At 39.4% G+C, this 21,093-nt stretch overlaps 1 protein-coding gene across 4 annotated transcripts; it reads right to left on the bottom strand.

Moving 5' to 3' along the window:
- Nucleotides 1-1,506: 1,506 nt before the first annotated feature.
- On the bottom strand, nt 1,507-20,954 carry rtca (RNA 3'-terminal phosphate cyclase). 4 transcript variants are annotated; one of them, XM_012960610.3, is made up of 12 exons: nt 20,830-20,954; nt 19,968-20,054; nt 19,439-19,539; nt 17,258-17,401; nt 11,616-11,739; nt 8,173-8,231; nt 7,587-7,728; nt 6,526-6,650; nt 5,449-5,507; nt 4,767-4,861; nt 2,226-2,330; nt 1,507-1,823 (listed from the first exon to the last, which is right to left on the bottom strand). In XM_012960610.3, the coding sequence occupies exons 2-12, from the start codon at nt 20,016-20,018 to the stop codon at nt 1,731-1,733; spliced, it is 1,098 nt and encodes a 365-aa protein (XP_012816064.2). In that variant the 5' UTR covers nt 20,019-20,054; nt 20,830-20,954; the 3' UTR covers nt 1,507-1,730.
- Nucleotides 20,955-21,093: the final 139 nt, after the last annotated feature.

Genomic DNA, 21,093 nt, shown 5'->3' with positions numbered 1-21,093 from the left:
ACTTGAGACTTCTAAAAATAACATTACGTACCCTAATCGTATGTACTGTAGTTAATATATACTTTTTATAAACAAGAGGGAAGAGCAGCCTATAATATTAAGGGCTGCTATAATGTGCAGCCAGTTGTACTATTAAAAACAAGTGGGATAAAATGGCCATGTGAGAAGAGCTGAGGAGATTGAGCTTGGAGATTACGCATAGGCTCAGGGAGAGCAAAGGAAATTTTAGGTTGTTGGTATTAACACTGAAGTAATCTTTTAATCTCACCAACTGGAATCAATAGGGTCTAGTAAAATCCACATGAGCCCAAGTACATGTGCTATCCCTTTTATATTGGAGTCCACCTACTGGGCACTTTTAGAAGTACAGGTGAAATTTACTTTAAACCTGGAAAGGGAACTAGTTTATACACAGGGAATTTAAGACCACTTTAGGGGGCTGATTTACTAAGACACGAATTCGAATCCGAATTGGAAAAATTCCGATTGGAAAACGAACATTTTGTGACTTTTTCGTATTTTTTGCGATTTTTTCGGCGCCTTTAGGACTTTTCGGAAATTATCGCGACTTTTTCGTTACCAATACGATTTGCGAGAAAAAACGCGAGTTTTTCGTAGCCATTACGACTTGCGCGAAAAAATGCGAGTTTTTCGTAGCCATTCCGAAAGTTGCGCATAATCTGGCGATTTTTCGTAGCGTTAAAACTTGCGCGAAAAGTCGCGCCTTTTTCGTAGCGTTAAAACTTAAAAGGCGCAACGTTTCGCGCAAGTTTTAACTCTACGAAAAAATCGCGACTTTTCGCGCAAGTTTTAACGCTACGAAAAAATCACCAGATTTTGCGCAACTTTCGGAATGGCTACGAAAAACTCGCGTTTTTTCGCAAAAATCGTATTGGTAACGAAAAAGTCGCGATAATTTCCGAAAAAATCGCAAAATACCGATCATTACGAAAAAAACGCAATCGGACGCATTCGGCCCGTTCGTGGGTTAGTAAATGTGCCCCAAGGTGTCCAAACCTAAGGGAAACTACCTTATTGACAAACACTGAATTTTCGGGTTTGCTACATATAATTTCTCTGCTCCTCACTACATCTCTTCTCTTGTGTCTCCATAAGTTCCTTGCTTGGTTGCGCCACCCACTACTACTGCCATTTCACACCTTAAACCTTTCTGCCCCTTACATTTGGAATGCCCTCCCTGATTTCCTCCGAATCATCTCTCAGTTATTTTAAAACTAAACTTTAAGACTACCTCTTGGAGCACTTGCACAGCACCTGATCTGGGAACCGGCACTTAATATAATGCAGTGTCACCCACTGTAAACTACAGCACTTATATGTGCCTATTTGTGTCTGTAAGGTACCCTCCCATCTAGATTGTAAGCTCTACAGGGCTTAAGTTGTCTCTTAACTTATTGCAACTGTTTGTATTAATCTATTCTACTGAACAGCGCTGCACACATAAGTAGCACTTTAAAAATAAAGATATATATAAAGATCAGCAAGCTTTATTTCACACCTTTTTATTGGGGTATGCTACTGGTTTTCATATTGCAGTTTAATCAGATAGCAGATTAACTGAAATGTCTTTTCATGCAAACAAACCAAAAAAAATTATATTGGCAGAACGTTTTTTATAGCTCCGCCATTTGCGTGCCATACTTTGTGCCATTAGACTCCGGCTGATGGTTTTTTCCTCACTCCTGGAGTCATTCACTGACCTTTCAGTCTCATTGATTCATGTTCCTGAAGCCAATGCCTTGGCATTCAATAATATTACAGTCTGTATTTACCTCTTCACACTTCTTTACTGTAAACTTGGCCTGTTAGGATTGAGAGTAATCTGTGTTATTATACTAGACATTTACTGCATGTTAAATTTTTAAGAAAATCCAAACAGCACCAAATTATATAAATGTTGCATCCAGAGTTCAAGCTCTTTGACCAATATTCTGGAATTTTATCGTAAAATATGTGAAATTTTCTAACTGTTTTGCCCAAAGACTGGTAGTATATCCTACCTCACTCCAACCCACTAATTACAGCTCACCCTAGACCAATATTCCTAATATTGAGGTAAAACTACATTTGAGTAGCTTTTTAATGTGTTTTCTTATATATGTCAGGCAAGTTATTAAACTGTTTTTGAAAACCTTCTCTGACAACAGGGTGTGGCAGGGCATATAAAATAGCTATATATACTATGCCCCAGGTTATAGTCCTACCTTACTAAGCTGCTCTACAAAATGGATAGCAGTTTGTGTGTGCAGAGTCAGAGGTCCAGTCTTGATCTGGGAGATTCCATCTGCTAGAGCCATAAAGATAATCAGCTGCAAGACAAAGGAACATTTAATTATTATTATTATTATTATTAACATTTATTTATAAAGCACCAACTTATTCCGCAGCGCTGTACAATAAGCGGGTTTCATACATTGGACATACAGAGTAACATATAAAGCAATCAATAACCGATACAAGAGGTGAAGAGGGCCCTGCCCAAAAGAGCTTATACAGAATATTACAGGAAAAGTATATTACTCTGTAACCCCTACTGAGCATATCTACATGTACTAGAAGCCAACTCAAGGATTCATGAATTTATACAAATAAACCAATCCTATATTATTCAGAAATCTGTATGTGAAGCATGTGGGTACACGGAGCAGAATTGTTTCAGAGGTAGAGTGTTTAAATGCAAATTATCCTTCTTCCTTCTATCTATCCTCTTCCTTTAATCCTCTTTTATCCTTTTTACATTACTAACCTATAAGCACTGCCTGCTTTGAAATATAGGCGTATCCAAAGCCAGTGACGAGTCCTATCTAACTATAAAAGCTTGCAACTGCAAGCCAAGTGCTTTTATACAGATTATGTAACTTTAAGGTGAATTTAAATATCTCTACATTTCACAGCCATTGATGGACTATGCAAGGTATAGAGGTGCTGTGCCTACACACAGGATGACTATATGTAAACAAATTCTAGATTATTCCTGTATTAAGAACCTGTATGTGGATCTTATGGATGTCACTTTTGAAACTATGTACAAATATAAGGACAACCTCGCACTAGAGTGATTTCGGGTGCACGATGTGTAATAAAAACTTTGAAACTATGGAGCTCGCCCATACAGGGGGCTTTTAGCAGTGGTAGATGGGGCTAAACCTGAAGACCAGTTAGACCAGGCATTAGGTAGAATGACCACTTACACCTAAAAGTCCAAAATGACTAGATATTTTTGAACTTTTTTTCTATATCTAAACCCTGGCTCTTGAACTAAAAAAGTTTAAAAAACACTAACTTAAAGGGACTAGCTTATAAACAGTGAAATATATCAATACATATTACATATAATTAATTTAAGAATTTATTTTACTAAATATTTATATACAGCACAGGGACAGGTTTAATTGTCTTTTTAATTTATATTATCATGATATTATACATTTTACATCAAGATATAAGGCAGATAGGTACTGTATCTAACAAGATGCGTAGAACCATAATTTCCAGAACCTGGAGATCACAGTTGAAAGTCATCCCTTCAAGTAAGTTTGGTCTATAAACTGCATTTTTGGAGTAAAAGGCTTAAAAAGTCAATACTAGCTATGTATCATAGCTAATACATTAATGATTTAATTTACTGTATAAGGATATGTCATTATCTGGACACAAATTATATCATATTCTATTGAGAACAAACACAGTTTTTTACTTCTAAGGTTAAAGCGATCCATCCCTTTTTTCATTTAGTTGCCTTTATTTGTGTTGTTTCAAACTCTATCATGTTATCTTCAAAATGTACACCATTTTAAATTTTATACAGCATGTTTACTGGCAGATTTATATATTAAACACTGTAAATATTTGCTCATAATATTGCTTATAATTGCTGAATATACATATTTACATGACAATAATTAATCTAATACATAAGCTAAATTAATGGAATTTATGTTAAGAAATTTTAAAGAAAAGTAATTTGATGCATCACATTGTGAACTGTTAAAATGATATTCTCTAAAGACACAAAACATCAGAGCACAGTGCAACTAAGCAGTTAACATGCTTTTCATGATTTGTTAAGTGTAAAACTTGGCTTTAGGCTTATGTAACACAGAAAAGCTTTTCCTTCAGCACATTTCAGTTGGCAAATTAAAATCACACAATGGCCCTGCTGCCTCACACTGATTTAAATAACAGCTGGGCAGCACCAGTTCCAGTGGTTCTCTGACATAAATCATGCACTAGAGAATTCCATGTCAGAATGACTCAGGTTTCAGCATGTGGTGCACACATGCCCCCATTTCTCTTTCGATTGGCTTAAAATGTATCACATCTCTTGCTACCTGATCTGCTCATAACGTTTCTCCACCAATTCACAGATGCCATTTGCTGTCTCTATTATCTATCTATCTATCACAGGGGTTTCCAACCTTTTTAGCCCCGCGGCCCGCTAGGAGGCACAAAATCTTTTACACGGACCGAGGGGGGCGGGGCGCGGCGCGTAATACATGCGACACGCTGGGGGGGGAGGGGGCGCTGCGGCCCACTGCCATGCCGTCCGCGGCCCGGAACTGGTCCGCGGCCCGGCGGTTGGGGACCCCTGATCTATCATCTATCTATCTATATATATAGATGGTAGTCTCACTGAGACTTGGGAACATAAACCAAAGAGCTTGCAATTTTTAAAGCTCATGGCACCCATCACCCCTTTCAACATTGCATTATATATAAATACTACTCCATTCACCCTCCTTTACCTGATCCTGAAGATATTCATCCACGCATCCTCCATGGTGCAGGTTCCGAAGAAGAATCTCAGCAGCCTCCACTCCTACCTGATCAGAAGTGACCCCTAAAAACAGACCGATTAAAGAGGTGGTTTACCTTCAAGTTAACTTTAAGTATTTTATAGACTTCCCTATTATTTTCCTTCCTCTTCTGCCTCTTTTTAGCTTTCAAATTACCACTGACCCCACAGACAAAAACTACAGCTCTGTGAGGCTACTGTTATATTGTTATTGTTAATTTTTATTATTTATTTTTCTACATACTCTCCTATTCAGATTCCCATCTCTTGTTTACACCACTGCCTGGTGGCTAGGGTAAATAAGACCCTAGAAATTAGAAAGCTGTTATAATACTAAACAGGAGAGCTCTTGAACAAAACGCTATATAACTGAAAAACCATAATAAATTAAAAAATGAAGACCAATTGCAAATTGTTTCAAAATATCAATGTCTACATCATAATAACATTCTCTTGTGAGCAGGTTCCTTCCCCTAGTGTCTCCTGTTAATCATTTTTGGGAAAAATGTGTGTCTGTATATGTTAACCATTTGGTCTTGTATTTGTTTTCCTTTACTCTGTAAAGTGCAGTGAAAAATGATCGAGCTATATAAAGAAAGATAACATTAACATCACATGAAGCAGCAGGTTACCTTTTTTTCCTAGAGCAGACCCTGCAAATATACAGCCAGTGGATGTCTCTGCAACAATGCTATTAGAAGACAGAATGTTAAATGTTTAGCTTTAAGCACTGTTAAAATTTGCTTAAGTAATAAAAGTTTGCCCAGGTGCAGTAACCAATAGCAATCATTAAGATGCCTATAAAGTCCAACTATGGGGGCACCACACCAGTATCTCTAAATATGTGATTTATGCGTTGACTTGACCTTGTGGACTCATCTACATTGGAGAGACCACACAAATGGTTAAGTCACGCATATGTCAACATAAATCCTCTATTAATTTGGGAAACACCAAACTACAGTTCTCTAAACATTTTTTGGATACGGGCAGACCAATTGCAATTTATGGTTCTGGAAGGGATTCCACCCCTAAAATATGGAGGGAATCAGGAATTCAAATTAAAGCAGAGAGAAGTTTGGTGGATACATAAACTACAGTCTTTAGCACCAAAATGGTTAAATAGAGATTACGATCTGTATCTGTTTTTATGAATTCACATTTTGTGTTTTAATTGTTTGCGCATAAGGTTACATACAGAGGAAATGGAGGGGAGGCATAGCAGATTGTGTATAACCGTTTGTCATTTCCTGTGTTAAGCTATTTAATTGGAAAGATTGACCTGCATTGCTATTGTTTGTTTGAGCTTGATAAAGGGCACTTTGCTTGCCCGAAACGTCGCTGGATATATTATGCTATGCAGGCTATGTGTAAGATATTTTTTACTGATATGAACTCAATACACTTTTTTGCATTTTTGTGAATTTTGAGTGCCGCCTTTTCTTGTTTTGTAAAGTGTATATATACTGTATATATAGCAAACTTACTATGCTGGGAAGATGGCAATATTATGGAGATTAACAGGCTAGGAACTTATATTGCGATATAAACCTGTCTTTAATGGGAATTACCTAAAAAACCTGTATTACTAATTAGAAACATTGCCTGGATACTTTAACTATAGAGTATATGAGCTGGTCTTTAGAGCTACATGTCCTACACGTATATTGCCAGCAAGAGTCTTGTCACCAAGTCACAACCTAACTTACATGATCCCACTGCCGTTTGCAACCGCTCTCTCTTTATGTTCCTGTACAGCTTGAATATTTATATATAAGTCTCTTAGTTCCCTACGTATACACCTCACTGCTGCTGAAGCCATGTCCTTTGCCATCTGGGAAAAAAAGATTTAAGATTTATAAGGTGAAAAAATTTAAAAAAGCAAACAAGATGATTATAGTTATACACAGTAGTATTTGGTCCTTGCACATACAATTGTTCACCCAAGCCAAAAATGACTTTAGAGGTTTGGATTTTGCCCAGTTAAGCACTAAGCATTTGGACAAATATAAATTCTCTCAAAACTGCTACAATTCAGATGACTCCCGAACCAAGTCCAGGATTCAATGCATCCCTAGCTACAATATAAAGTAAGTACCATCCTGAAACATTGGCTTGCTTTAATACAATATGCCATGCCTACTTCCCCCCCCACATTGCCTGCACACTACATGTCCACAGAGAGCTCTTATTCAGCAGGTACTAGCCAAGCTTAGCTCAGTGGAGCCGCACTATTTTATTTAACCTAAGGACTCTGATGTATGGTGCGGTACCAAGAAATTGCCATTTGTCAGTGTCATTATCAACCAATACATATGTAAACAGTTCTACTACTCTTCCCTTAGGATGAAGACACATGGAGCTACTTAGTAGCAGCTACTTGTCATGGCTACTGAACACCAGAAATTCCCCTGCCATAGACAATAATGAGAATTGCCTCTGCTAAAACACATGTAGAGACAATTATCAGTAAATGGTCAGCATTGACAAGTAGCTGCTACTAGTAGCTCTGCGTGTCTTCACCCTTAGGGCTTAGGGCTCTATTTTCGCCGGTGGGATGGTAGTTCGGGGAGATTAGTCGCCCATGACAAGGGAGATTTGTCGCGGGCGACTAATCTCCCCGTGTGCCAGAGCCCTTAGAATCAAGTGTACCCTACATACAATTTTATTTCCACTCCTCCTAGATAAAATGCTAATATGACTCTATTGTCTAAATGACAACGCAGAACTCTTTCATAATGTTGATACAATACATGTATTACATACTCACCCTATAAGGCAAAACCCCAGCTACAAAGGATCGGCCATAGATTTTAGTAACCGAGCCACGGTCAACAAGATTAATTGGATTTAAGTGCTTGACAGGGGATACCTTGACCTGTATCTCCCCACCTCCACGGGGATAATAACCCCTACAAGAGAGAAAAGAGAAAGTAGGAACCTCTCAGCCCATGCAATAAATATGCCATGTCTTGCCCCTAATAAAAGCTTGTGCATACACACAATACTGGCCACACAAGGAGGAACACAGATAAGGTTCATCATCCAAAAGGTCTATAACAAGGTTGCTTTGCATTATAAAAAACACTTTTTACCAAAATTATATCCTTAAATTATGCCATTAGTATTAACATATTGATAATTTGGTTGTGGTGTATGTTTTGCATTACAGCTAAGCTACTTAGAGCAATCCCTGTATGTGTCAGTGATTTATATGACTCTGTTCATATAGTGGAACACAGAGTCAACAATTAAATAATAACTAGGTATATGTGCTTAAAATTATTCAGTGCATACTGACACTAGTTTGTGAAATATAATAAAAACACCCAGTGCCAGGTACAGCCCATGATTACCTTCGTTTGATGTCATAGTCCAGCTTAAAGTTGAAACGTTCTGCAATAGGCTTAAATACCTGCAATAAAATAGGACAGTGTAATATGGAACTATGGAAAATAAATGCTAAATGTAGTTCCTTATTCACAATACATAAAAACATGTATAGACATGTGACTTTTTGTCTCCAGACTAGTGTAATTTTACACGTAACTAATAAACCTACATTTACTTGTTTATTATCATTTTGTTTACGTAGGTTCTGTGCATTGCATGCAGATAAAGGAAGAATAGGCCAACCCTACATTGTCCTCATTGAATATGTTTAATAATGCAATACTATTACTGTGTTTCAATTGTTAAGTTACATGCAATATGAGTGTACAGTAGTGCTTCTATTCAACGCTGTGAAGTAGAAACAATGCATCAGGTAAAAATAGATCAGCATCTTTAAAACAGGAACAGGCTTTGTCAGATGGAAAAACATTTCCATTACCGCCTGTGAAAGGTCCTTAAAAGAATAGCGAATCCTTCACTGTACCACCCTATGGTTATGTAGATGCTGACAAATTCTTAATATAGAGTGAAATTTGTAAGTACAAATTGTATGAGTGGACATCCAATATTGATGAAAACTGAATAAGTGCTGTTCTACTTTGGAAATAATAGGCTGATAGCCTACTCAGGCTAGGTTCTATCTATGCCATTAGAAACATGAAGGTGTGCCCGTGGTACAGATGTGAATACACTTGGGGGGTTATTTAATAAAAGGCACTGTGTTTGCCCAGGAGCACTGACCCATAGCAACCAATCGGCAGGTAGAATTTACAGGTCACCTGTTTAAAAGCAAACATCTTATGGGGGGGCGTGGCTGACCATTAGAGAGTCCACGGGCATTTTCTAAGACCCTTCGTCTCTGCACAACCTGTAAAGCCCAAAAAAGCAAACAGCTCACCATCAATCAATCATTCAGTTGGGCCAAATATCAGCAGCACAGAATATGGGCAAGAAACGGCACTGCGATCAGCACGCTACCATGTCCCTTTCCTGTTACGATCACTCGCGCAGGAATGCCAGGCCGGGAATCAAGATGGTACCGAAACTACAGATGCGCAGCCTGAACATAATCTCTTGAATACTCTACCATCCGCATCTACGGAAAACTGCCGCAGCTCTGCCTATGATTCCCTTCTAGAGAACCCCTACCTGCAGACCAGGATGCAGCAACTCAACAAGTGACCGTTCAAGTACTCTCACAACAGCTGACACAATTACAAGAATACATCACAGCAGACATAGCTCAAACTATCACAAACGCTATCTCCAATGCGCTTAGAGAGATCCAGAGGGATGTTACAACTAGAAGTGTACACAAACGATATAGCTCAAAAACTATCACAACTAGAAGAAGAAAATAGGGCCATGAAAGATGAAATAGCTATATTGAGGGACACATGTAAGGATCTGGAAAATAGACTCGGAGGCAAAATCTCCAATTCTGGGGTATACCAGAAGCGGTCAGAAACCCTGAGATTCTCCGTTTTCTACATGATCTTTTTTGTAACATATGCCCAGATTCCCCAACTGATCTCTGCACTCTAGATAGGGTGCAAATCTCATGATATTATAGTGCACTTCATTATTACAAGGGCAAAGAATCTATAACAGCCGCTACACGCAACGCCACTAGAGTGGAATTCCACGACTATAAAATACAAATATTTGCAGACCTATCCCCCGTCACTCTAGCAAAAAGGCGTGACCTCAGGCTCATCACACAACAACTACAAAAACACAATATTCCATACCGATGGGGTTACCAAAATCAAACATGGACTGACATCTCCTTACCGTTTAAACACCAAGAATCCGAATTTCATACCAAGTCTCAATCCATCCTTCTTTAATACCTGGGCAACAACAAATCTACATACTATTAAAGATCTGCTACATAGTAAAACACACTCAATGTCCCCCTTCGCAGAGACTGCAGACGAATGACCTGGACAACTTATCAAAATGTTTGAATACTTTCAACTGGCATTTTCTACTACCTTGTATTAAACAAAGACAGAACACACCCCCCCCACACTGTTCGAACAAATAGCCCTAAGTGGCTCAAAAAGGACTGATATCACGGCTATATTAACTTCTCACTGAACCATTGGAAGACTCTCTCCCTCAGCATTCTTACATACCTAGATGGCACGAGATAACAAACCAATCACTAACTAATGCAGAATGGTGTCAGATTTGGAATAACGCTAAAAAGATGGTAACTTGTACAAAGAAAAGGGAACATATATATAAAATCTTGATTTTTTTGGTACCATAAACCTGACAAACTAAACAAACTTTCCCCCGATCATCCCCCCTCCTGCTGGAGGCTCAGTGGACAATGAGGAACTTTGGAACATATATTCTGGGACTGTCCTGTAATTCAACCATTTTCTGACAATATTGCTTTCATAATAAACATACTTGTTTCAACCAAACTCCAGAGGGGCATAACAACCTTTTTGCATGGACAACCCTTTCCCAATTTACCCAAACATCTTCAAATATTGACCAACCAAACACTTTCCTCCACAAGACTATTGATCGCTTCAAGCTGGAAATCATCCACTCCCCCAACTATTACAGAAGTTCTACGAAGAATCAACAGCAATAGGGACTTTGAATATAGAATTGCATGACTCTCCAAACAAGTCCAACAACATATGGATACCTGGCAAATCTGGGAGTTCCATGGACTGGCAAACCCACAAACATCATTAGACTTTCTCCCATATAATGAGATCTAAATTTGGTTTCTATTCACTCCCAAAAATTCAGTTCCCCTTTAGGTACTATATCCAGTGCTATAGATCCCACATTCCAGAGACTCTTTATTAATACCAGTCTTCATTATTTTACTTCCTCACTGTTTATCCAATTCCAGGCGCAAGTTTTGTTTTGTTCTTTTCTCTCTCTCCTTTCTCTCTGTTCCCCCCTCTACCACTTTACTTCCCCTAACTTCACCCGCTAGCCACCTTTTCTCCTCATCCCTCCACTCTTTTCCCTATTTCTTATTCTCTACTACCCTTTTATATAGGAAAAGATATGTTGAATACAATTTCCCTCAAATTGAAGCTTTCAGATGGCTGACAAAGATGGATCTGGATCAGTAGCAAGGCCCTATATCGATCCAGCGACACTCCAGTCATCCTCATAATAATTACTAGGACCAAGATATTATACAATGCTGAATCTCTGTAAGTTATATTGCTTTGAAAGTCCTTGATTTGATTACTAATTGTATCAGTGAGTTCTACAAGAAAAATATAAGTTACAAACAAAAAAAAAGCAAACATCTTATTGGTTGCCATGGGTTACTGCCCATGATGTTTTGATGCTTTGTTAGGTGTGCATGTTAGTGTGATTTGCATTTCAGTACAGTATATAAATTCAAACAAGTGATCACCATGGTTGTGTAGTCAATCTGTGGAGCCATCTCTGCATTAGTGCCTCCTTTTAAGATCAATTCAGATGGAGACTCAGCAAAGAGTACACAGGGCAGAGAAACCTGCAGTAACAAACACACACTCCTAGGAACAGAAGTGGAGGTAGATGGGGTTAAGGGGGGGAAAAAAATATGAGGAAAAGTGAGAAAGGGTTATATCAAAACCACAAGATCAGGCAGGAAAACATTATCACATTCATTAAACTAAAGTCACATAGTCTTATGCATTTTCCCAACCACTTCAGCTCTTACAAGGTTTCATTTATTTTCTCACTATGCATATTTGCTGCATGACTACATCTCATTCTAGGGTCTGGCAAGGGGGCTAGATTATAACAGGAGAGCTGAGTGAGTCGATAAAGAAGCATGTGACTTGTACATGCAGATTAAGTTATTAATTATAAATTTTTCCTACAATGTATCTGTTTCATACAGAGCCCACTCACTGCATATGCATGCATCCTACTGAGGTAGAAGCACTGCTTTAGCTGTACACTAGAATATCCAGTTTCTACACATACCACTGGGTGACTCTCAGGTTTGTCCTATGACAGCAGATCAGCACACACTGATACTTTAAACTATTTACAGTTGTGTTCAAAATTATTCAACCCCCACTGAAATTGAGTGTTTTGGCCAGTTTGACATTGATTTTGATCATTTCAGTCATCTTGTTTACAATTAAATCAAAGAGGCACTTGTAAGTCAGACAAATATAACATAACATTTATAATGAAATAACCACAAGTGTCTTTTCTGTGCTCACATCATTATCAGTTTTATTCAACCCCGAAGTGACAATCATTCTTAGTACTTAGTACAACATCCTTTTCCAGTTATAACAGATTTTAAACGTGAAGCATAGCTTGACACAAGTGTCTTGCAGCGATCTACGGGTATCTTAGCCCATTCTTCATGGGCAAAAGCCTCCAGTTCAGTCACATTCTTAGGCTTGCGCGCTGCAACTGCTTTCTTTAAGTCCCACCAGAGGTTCGGATTTAAGTCTGGTGACTGTGATGGCCACTCCAAAATGTTCCAGCCTTTAATCTGCAACCATGCTCTAGTGGACTTGGAGGTATGCTTGGGATCATTGTCCTGTTGAAAGGCCCAACGTCTCCCAAGCCTCAGGTTTGTGACGGACTGCATCACATTTTCTTCCAATATCTCCTGGTACTGAAGAGAATTCATGGTACCTTGCACACGCTGAAGCTTCCCTGTACCTGCAGAAGCAAAACAGCCCCAAAGCATGATTGACCCCCCCGCCATGCTTCACAGTAGGCAAGGTGTTCTTTTCTTCATAGGCCTCCTCCAAACATAGCGTTGATCCATGGGCCCAAACAGTTCTAATTTTGTTTCATCAGTCCACATAACACTATTCCAAAACTTTTGTGGTTTGTCCACATGACTTTTGGCATACTGCAGTTGACTCTTCTTATTCTTTGGAGACAGCAAGGGGGTGCGCCTGGGAGTTCTGGCATGGAGGCCTTCATTACGCAGTGAGCACCTTATTGTCTGAGCTGAAACTTCAGTACCCGCATCTGACAAATCTTTTTTCAGTTCCTCAGCAGTCACACAGAGACTTTTCTCCACTTTGCGCTTCAGGTAGCGCACAGCAGTCAAAGTCAGCATCTTCCTTCTGCCACAACCAGGTAGCATTTCAACAGTGCCCTTTGCCTTGAATTTGCGAATGATGCTTCCTATGGTGTCTCTTGGTATGTTTAACATCTTTGCAATATTCTTATAGCCACTGCCCTTCCTGTGAAGAGAAATCACCTCTTCTCTTGTCTTCCTGGACCATTCTCTTGACTTCACCATGTTTGTAAACACACCAGTAAATGTCTAGAAGGAGCTGAGTATCACAGTCATTTTAAATCTGCCCAATTTTGTGCTTATTATGCTTGATTGCTGCTTGTTGTCATCCATGAGTGTTTTCAATACCTGATCGAAAACACTTGAATGAACCTCTGTTCTTAAGAGTGGTAGTCTTTAAGGGGTTGAATAATTGTGTCAATGAATAAATCACAAAAAAAACATTTAATACTGTATTACAAAAACAATTGATGTCATTTTAGTTGCATTTGGTTCCTTAAAAAGTCCTTCTAAGATTTCATTCTAAACACAATTACAAATGTACACTGAATTCCCTAAAACCCTTTACAGCATTGGGGGTTGAATAATTTTGAACACAACTGTAATTATATTGAGACAGCTGATGCAAAAAACAGAAAGTCTGATTTTGCACCTAAGGATAATGGCCCATCTAGTGGATTTTGGTCCAAAAATACCAAAAAGTAAGCATGTACAGTCTGAAATCTGCTCCATGTGTGCGATAATAAGCAGGAGTTAGCAAAGTGAGTGGCAGCCACTGCCTTTTTTTTACTGGCAGAGAAACACTGGTGTAGGATCCAACAGGTGTGCCAATAGCCTTAGGGCTGAACCTCAAGAAGGCAGCAGTGTTTGTCTAACAAAAAGAATGACACTGTAATACATTCTGAATGTACTATTTATAATCCTGGTGCAGTCACGAAAAAATTAAAGTACCAAATGGCCAAGTAGTAAAATATAGTGTGGAAAGGAGAACAAAAGACAAAAAAAGATAGATACAGTTAGGTCCATAAATATTTGGACAGAGACAACTTTTTTTTAATTTTGGTTCTGTACATTACCACAATGAATTTTACATGAAACAACTTGCATGCAGTTGAAGTACAGACTTTCAGCTTTAATTCAGTGGGGTGAACAAAACGATTGCATAAAAATGTGAGGCAACTAAAGTATTTTTTTTAACACAATCCCTTCATTTCAAGGGCTCAAAAGTAATTGGACAATTGACATTATCAATTAAGCAGATAAAAGGCCTTGAGTTGATTTGAGGTGTGGTGCTTGCATGTGGAAGATTTTGCTGTGAACAGACAACATGCGGTCAAAGGAGCTCTCCATGCAGGTGAAAGAAGCCATCCTTAAAGAATAAATAAACCTTTTTTTTTTTTCTATCAGTAAAATTACTCTAAACAGCCTCCAGAATTACCTACCTTTGTCCCAGCATTCTCTCTGACCTGGTTCCTCAGTCAGAAGGTGATCGTTTTTCTTTGCTTCCTTGTGCAGAGTGAAGCTCCGCCCCCACTTCCTGCTCAGGTCTCTCCTAAAAAAAAAAAACCCTGCTAATGCACAGATTGGCTCCTGCTGCCTCCAGGCATGCCCAGAAGGCTCTCCAGGTCGACTACAGGTAGTCGAATTGAATAGAGAACTGAACAGGAAGTGGGGGTGGGGCTTCACTCTGCACAAGGAAGCAAAGAAAAACGATCAACTTCTAACTGAGGAACCAGGTCAGAGAGAATGCTGGGACAAAGGTAGGTAATTCTGGAGGCTGTTTAGAGTAATTTTACTGATAGAAAAAAAGGTTTACTTATCCTTTAACCTGCGAACGGAACAGAAAAAAACCCATCCGAGAAATTGCTGCAATATTGGGAGTGGCAAAATCTACAGTTTGGTACATCCTGAGAAAGAAAGCAAGCACTGGTGAACTCAGCAACGCAAAAAGACCTGGACGTCCACAGAAAACAACATGAATACAACATGAAAACAGCATGAAAGTAAATACAGAGGGTGCACTGCAAGGTGCCCCTCATAAGCCTCAAGAATTGAAAGGCTAGATTGAACATCTATAAAAGCCAGCACAGTTCTGGAAAAACATTCTTTGGACAGATAAAACCAAGATCAACCTATACCAGAATGATGACAAGAATAAAGTATGGAGAAGGCGTGGAACAGCTCATTATCCAAAGCATACCACATCATCTATAAAAGGAGGCAGTGTGATGGCTTGGGCATGCATGGCTGCCAGTGGCACTGGGACACTAGTGTTTATTGATGATGTGACACAGGACAGAAGCAGCTGAATGAATTCTGAGGTGCTCAGAGACATACTGTCTGCTAAAATCCAGGTAAATGTAGTCACAGATTGGACAGCGTTTCATGATACAGATGGACAGTGACCCAAAACACAAAGCCAAAGCAACCCAGGAGTTTATTAATGCAAATAAGTGGAAAATTATTGACTGGCCAAGTCAGTCACCTGATCTTAACCCAATTGAGCATGCATTTCACTTGTTGAAGACTAAACTTCAGACAGAAAGGCCCACAAACAAACAGCAACTGAAAGCCACTGCAGTAAAGGCCTGGCAGAGCATTAAAAAGGAGGAAACCCAGCATCTGGTGATGTCCATGAGTTCAGGCTGTTATTGCCAGCAAATGGTTTTTAACCAAGTATTAGAAATGAACATTTTATTTCCAGTTATTTAATTTGTCCAATTACTTTTGAGCCCCTGAAATGAAGGGATTGTGTTAAAAAAATGCTTTAGGTGCCTCACATTTTTTTTTATATTCAAATTTTATTAAGTTTTATTACATTAACAGAAGGTCCATCTGAACACATGGCTTGCACAAGAAAATAAATGTTGCATCAAAAACATGTCTAGATCATTGATATTACAGTGTGTCGGGATCGCTCTAGTGGATCTACAGAGTCTCTGAAGTGTATTTCTCAGGTGGCATAATCTGAGATAGTGTAGCGTATACGTCTTTTAGATTTCTGGTTGTAGATCGTCTGGTTGCCATGCGGCGGTGGGCCTTCACTCAGATTAGGTATCCAATTATGATAAAAAAAAAAGAGCAGAAGGAAAGAGAAGAGGTCGGGTAGGGAGAGGTAAGGGAAGAAGTTGGTTATACGTGCAAAACTGGGTAAAAAGAGGGTATAGGGTATGTGGGTGGGGGTAAAGAGAGTCCTGTCTGGAACGGTTATGTTAGTTGCCTCACATTTTTATGCAATTGTTTTGTTCACCCCACTGAATTAAAGCTGAAAGTCTGCACTTCAACTGCATCTGAGTTTTTTCATTTAAAATTCATTGTGGTAATGTACAGAACCAAAATTAGAAAAAAGTCGTCTCTGTCCAATTATTTATGGATCTAACTGTATCTAGAAATGTAATATACAGAACTAACTGTAGCATTCAGAGCTTCAGTAGCCATATAACAGTAATGATCCAGGCTTTTAAGATGTTCACAGTAGCTCCCCATTTTCTGATTTTACTAGGCCACATCTTGCTTGACAGTGGCACAGCACATGCTCAGTGTGCTTTGGGTGGCTGCTGCCAAGCTAAGCTTAGGGGTCATTGGAAATCATTAAAACATTAGGGATGATTATTAATTTTGACACACCACTTTGTGTTTACTGAGAATCTTAATTCATTGAATCTGAATCAATTACTAATTGGCCTTGTGAATTTTATGGCACTGGGCTTTTACAAAAGCCCAAAATGTAAGGTGTAACATTTCTAAACTAATTATTTCATGGCCATTAGTTCTCCTTTAACATACCTGATATTCAAAATTATAAAGAAACCTTTATATAAGTTAAAATGGTACCTGCGAAACACTTCACAAAAGCTTTTCAACTTAAAGCAATTCCCCCCAGGCATGACGTTTTATACAGACTATTCTATGTGTATTTCTTTTTTTGTATTTTAAGATGCGGGTACACATATACTGATTCACTTGCCTTTCTACAAGGAATTACCACAATACAGTTGCTAATAAAGACTCACCCGGCTGTCTTTGTATCAGCAGTTAATGTTCCACCTTTGATTTTTCCAGGGGTAAATTCTATCTCAGTGGAACCAATTTCTGCTTTCACCAGCTTCCCACCACATAAGTCACGGACAGTTTCAAGCCCAGAGAGGTGTTGTGGTCTAGGGAGATAAAGTAGAGTGAGCATGTAGCACTACTGAATATTGGGATAATTAGATTTAGATATAAAAGAAAGAGAAACAAAGTTTGGTCAGAACTTCGCAAGGCTGGGGATGGGGGAATGTATGCTAAAGGCATGAATGCTACAAAGGGAGCAGGCAGAGGGGGAATATGAGTACTAACTAGTCTGGACCCCACTCTCCTTCAGCGCCCTTCTGCTGCATAGAATTTATGCTAGTGGTACAGGGGCTTTATCTAATATTCCCTGCACTTGCGCACTTTTGTGTCTGATATATGTTTATTATATTCCATAAGTTTTAGTTAAAGAGATACTGCAACAGAAATGAAACTGTTTTTAAATATATCAAAACATTGTCTTTGCATGAGCTTTATAATTTTGCCTTGAAGGACATGTAAACCCCACACACAAAAATGTAATTAGAGAACAGCCTCTCTGAAATCTTTCAATACCTGCCACACTGTTTGTCCAGAGGTTAATAGTAAGGCTGCAACATCCCCTTTATCACTTAGATTTCCTTTTTCTCCTGTAACCCACTCAGCCCCTCCCTCAGGAATATGCTTTGGCTGTTGGCTTGTGGGCATGCTCAGTTACTAAACACGCCCTCCAGTCTAGCAGCCAGTAAAGAGATGGCATTGCTGGTTCCCATAGAAACTCAGCTGTAGCTGTCTGCTTCAATTTTTTTCTCCTACCCTCCTCTCCTGAGCTCAGCTCAAACAAAGCAGAAATTTTATCAGACAGTTATGCCTGTGTGTGCTTGCATTCTTGATAAAATGTATGCCGAATAAGGGTCTGTGTGTGTGTATATGCTGTTTGCAGATTTAAATGTATATGATTATGTATCAGAGGGAAAATGGCCACCAGGTGAAAGCTGTTTGCTTTAGGAAAATGTGATGGTGCTGGCAAGCAGAGGGGATATATACAGTACAAATTCTGCCATTTGGGTGGGGGAGACGTGGCCAACTGATATATATTGTAGGCAAATGTAGGCTTTACATGTCCTTTAAATGCATTTGCCCAATGCTTTTACATTCCCTATCTGATCCCTCATGTTCCTCTATGAGGGGGCTGCCATATTTGTGCAGCAGTAGGCCGATAGCATTAGAAGATATAGCTGACAGGCTGAGAAGGAACAGTCATGTTGGCAAAACAGTCAGTTTTAGGAACTTCAAATTCAACAATTACTTACAAAAGCAAACCTGTCAGTGAAAAATGATCAACACAACCTATAGGCAACTTTTTATGTACATTAATATTTTGAAAAGTAGTTTTTTCACGTCAGTACCTATAGATGTCTTTTTATGTACATTAATATTTTGAAATGTAGTTTTTTGCATGTCAGTATCACTTTAAGGTATAATGGCTGCAGGTCCAAATCAATTGCTTCTTTGTTAACCCCTTCTGTATAGTGTACTTGCAGGAAGTGGTTGCTACACAATTACTTGGTTGATTCACTTCTTTTCCTACTTTTGTGCTGTGACAACATTCAGGTGCAAGGCAAGGTCTCTTGCACCACGCATACATGAGATTACCTTTCCTCAGCATAGCACGTAACAGTTGGTCTCACTGACTACCACAGCCATACACTGGCATCAGAAATGGCTTTTAAAACTGGCATGCACTTGCATCTCTTTCATTATGATAAGCACAGACCCAGCATCCACTTGCTGACTGTTCTGTTTTTAACAGCCCTGGAAACCACTGCATCAACACTGCTAGGCTGAGAGCCACTGCATACAATTACATTGTGTAGGTTGACCAAATAAACAGTTAAACTGTGGTAGTTGTTGACAACCAGGGCCACCACCAAAAATTATTCAAAGACTTACATGAAAAAAATGACCCTTGAAAAACATGGCCATGAACCTGATCCACCCTAGCCATGCCATTTTATCATAAAGCCACCCCTTTTGAGGACTGTGCGTCTGGGGCCTTCTCTCTGCCACAAGGCCCCTGAATGCAGTACACCGTACACCAATGGCAGCATGTTTCCAAGGAGTAAAATAAAAAGAAACCTAACCTCAAGCCTGGTGTACTCCGGCCAGCTCGGATCTGATGCACATGTAGACGTTTACCCAGCAGACACCCAAGAGCAGTGCAGATTCGAAGGATCTGCCCACCCTAGAATGAGAGTAGAAGGCTTAGCAAGTTGACATGTAGACAAAGACAACAATCTCTAATGATTTTCTACTATACACAGGAAGAGGACAGTCTGCACTCACAAAACTCACCACACTGCAAATTCGTACCATGGCAGACAACTGTACCTTCCCATATAATTTGCAGTTCTTATGCTGTACTTTTTTTTTGTTGCATAACTAGGATACATGAACACTGCATGCCAGTAAGCACAATCAATTCTTACTCCAGATATAAGGAAACTGTATTGTAATTTGTGATACTGCTTTATATAATATAGACTGATCAGCCTCACCAACCCTTCCAGTATAAGAAAGCTTATACTCTAGTGCACTTTCTAGCAAGGAGCTTTGGAGCATATCCACAGTGGAGTTGGTACTGTCACACACAAGCATAAGTGGGATACTTACCCCTTCCATGATGCTGCCATCTATATCTACTGTTTCCCCTTCCTCTGCCATTCTGACAGGGACTCTTTTCTGGCTACAGCAGGTTCCCTGTGTATAAAGATGACACTGTTAAATAAAACACATTGGACATGAACCTCCATTGTTTCCTTGATAAAAGGTTGAACCGCATTTTTAGTACAGCTTATCTTTGTAACTTTCTATGAATACATGTACATTGTGTTGAGTGGGCCCTTTGTCTCTTCTGTTTTTAGTGTGTCTTCCCTTGGAGCTGCTTTTGGCTCAAGCCCACTCACATGTAGCACCCACTCACATGTAGCACCCACTCACATGTAGCACCCACTTCCTTAACCTGGTGCTTTGTTTTTCTACTTTGTCATGCAGGTACATATTTAGGACACTTTATTGTAAAACTAGAACCTGTTGGTCTCTGCACTGGAAACAGTGCAAGTTAGTGTAGGTCAGTGATGCTAATCACTAATGCTACTTTCCATGGTTTTTATATTAGTTGTAAATGTAATTAAAAGCAGCATCTCTTTCTCTTTTCTACACTGTTGGTTAGGACTTCTGAAACAATGTAGCAGAAGGCAGGTGATTAACAGGCCTGGAGGAGAACCTGCATCTGGTCCATTGTCTAAAGAGTCAGAACCAAAGAACAGAAAGGGATAAATGGACACTTCTTACAGCAATGATGACATTATCGGATGCTAAAAAGGAGGAGTTCAGCTCCTCGCCTCCAACTTTTGATGAACTACATCTCCCAAAATCCTTTAACAGGCAGTTCAACAAAAGCTGAAAGCAGGCAGGGTGGGTGTCCCCTCATACAATATATTTAATTGGAACAGGAAAGGAAGAATGACAGTACTCGCACCGCTAGAAGTGGGTACAAATGCCGCGCCCACCGGAGCTGTATGACTGAACTCTGCTGACAGCGCTTCCCCACAGGTACCCGGCTTCACACGCACACAGCCCGCCCCTTCCTGTCTCTACTTTAACTCGTGCTTTGCTGGGGTTGAAAAGAATGGAATAAACCAGGGAGGAGGGCGAAAGGCTTACACGTCACATGAATAACACGGACACGCGTGATTGTTTACTAGCACAGTGGGTTTAGCACAGCAGCAAAAGGGTC

This window comes from Xenopus tropicalis, chromosome 4, assembly GCF_000004195.4.
Source record: "Xenopus tropicalis strain Nigerian chromosome 4, UCB_Xtro_10.0, whole genome shotgun sequence".
Taxonomy (NCBI): Eukaryota; Metazoa; Chordata; class Amphibia; order Anura; family Pipidae; genus Xenopus; species Xenopus tropicalis.
This window is presented reverse-complemented; position numbering and strand designations above follow the sequence as displayed.

What these genes read in the sequence shown, in the direction of transcription:
- rtca (XM_012960610.3), bottom strand. Translation starts at nt 20,018, where the DNA reads ATGGCAGAGGAAGGGGAAACAGTAGATATAGATGGCAGCATCATGGAA. An exon ending in CTGGGGTTTTGCCTTATAGG is followed by an intron (nt 6,651 to 7,586) that starts GTGAGTATGTAA and finishes TTTTTTTCCCAG; the next exon opens with ATGGCAAAGGACATGGCTTC. An exon ending in GCAAACGGCAGTGGGATCAT is followed by an intron (nt 5,508 to 6,525) that starts GTAAGTTAGGTT and finishes GTCTTCTAATAG; the next exon opens with CATTGTTGCAGAGACATCCA.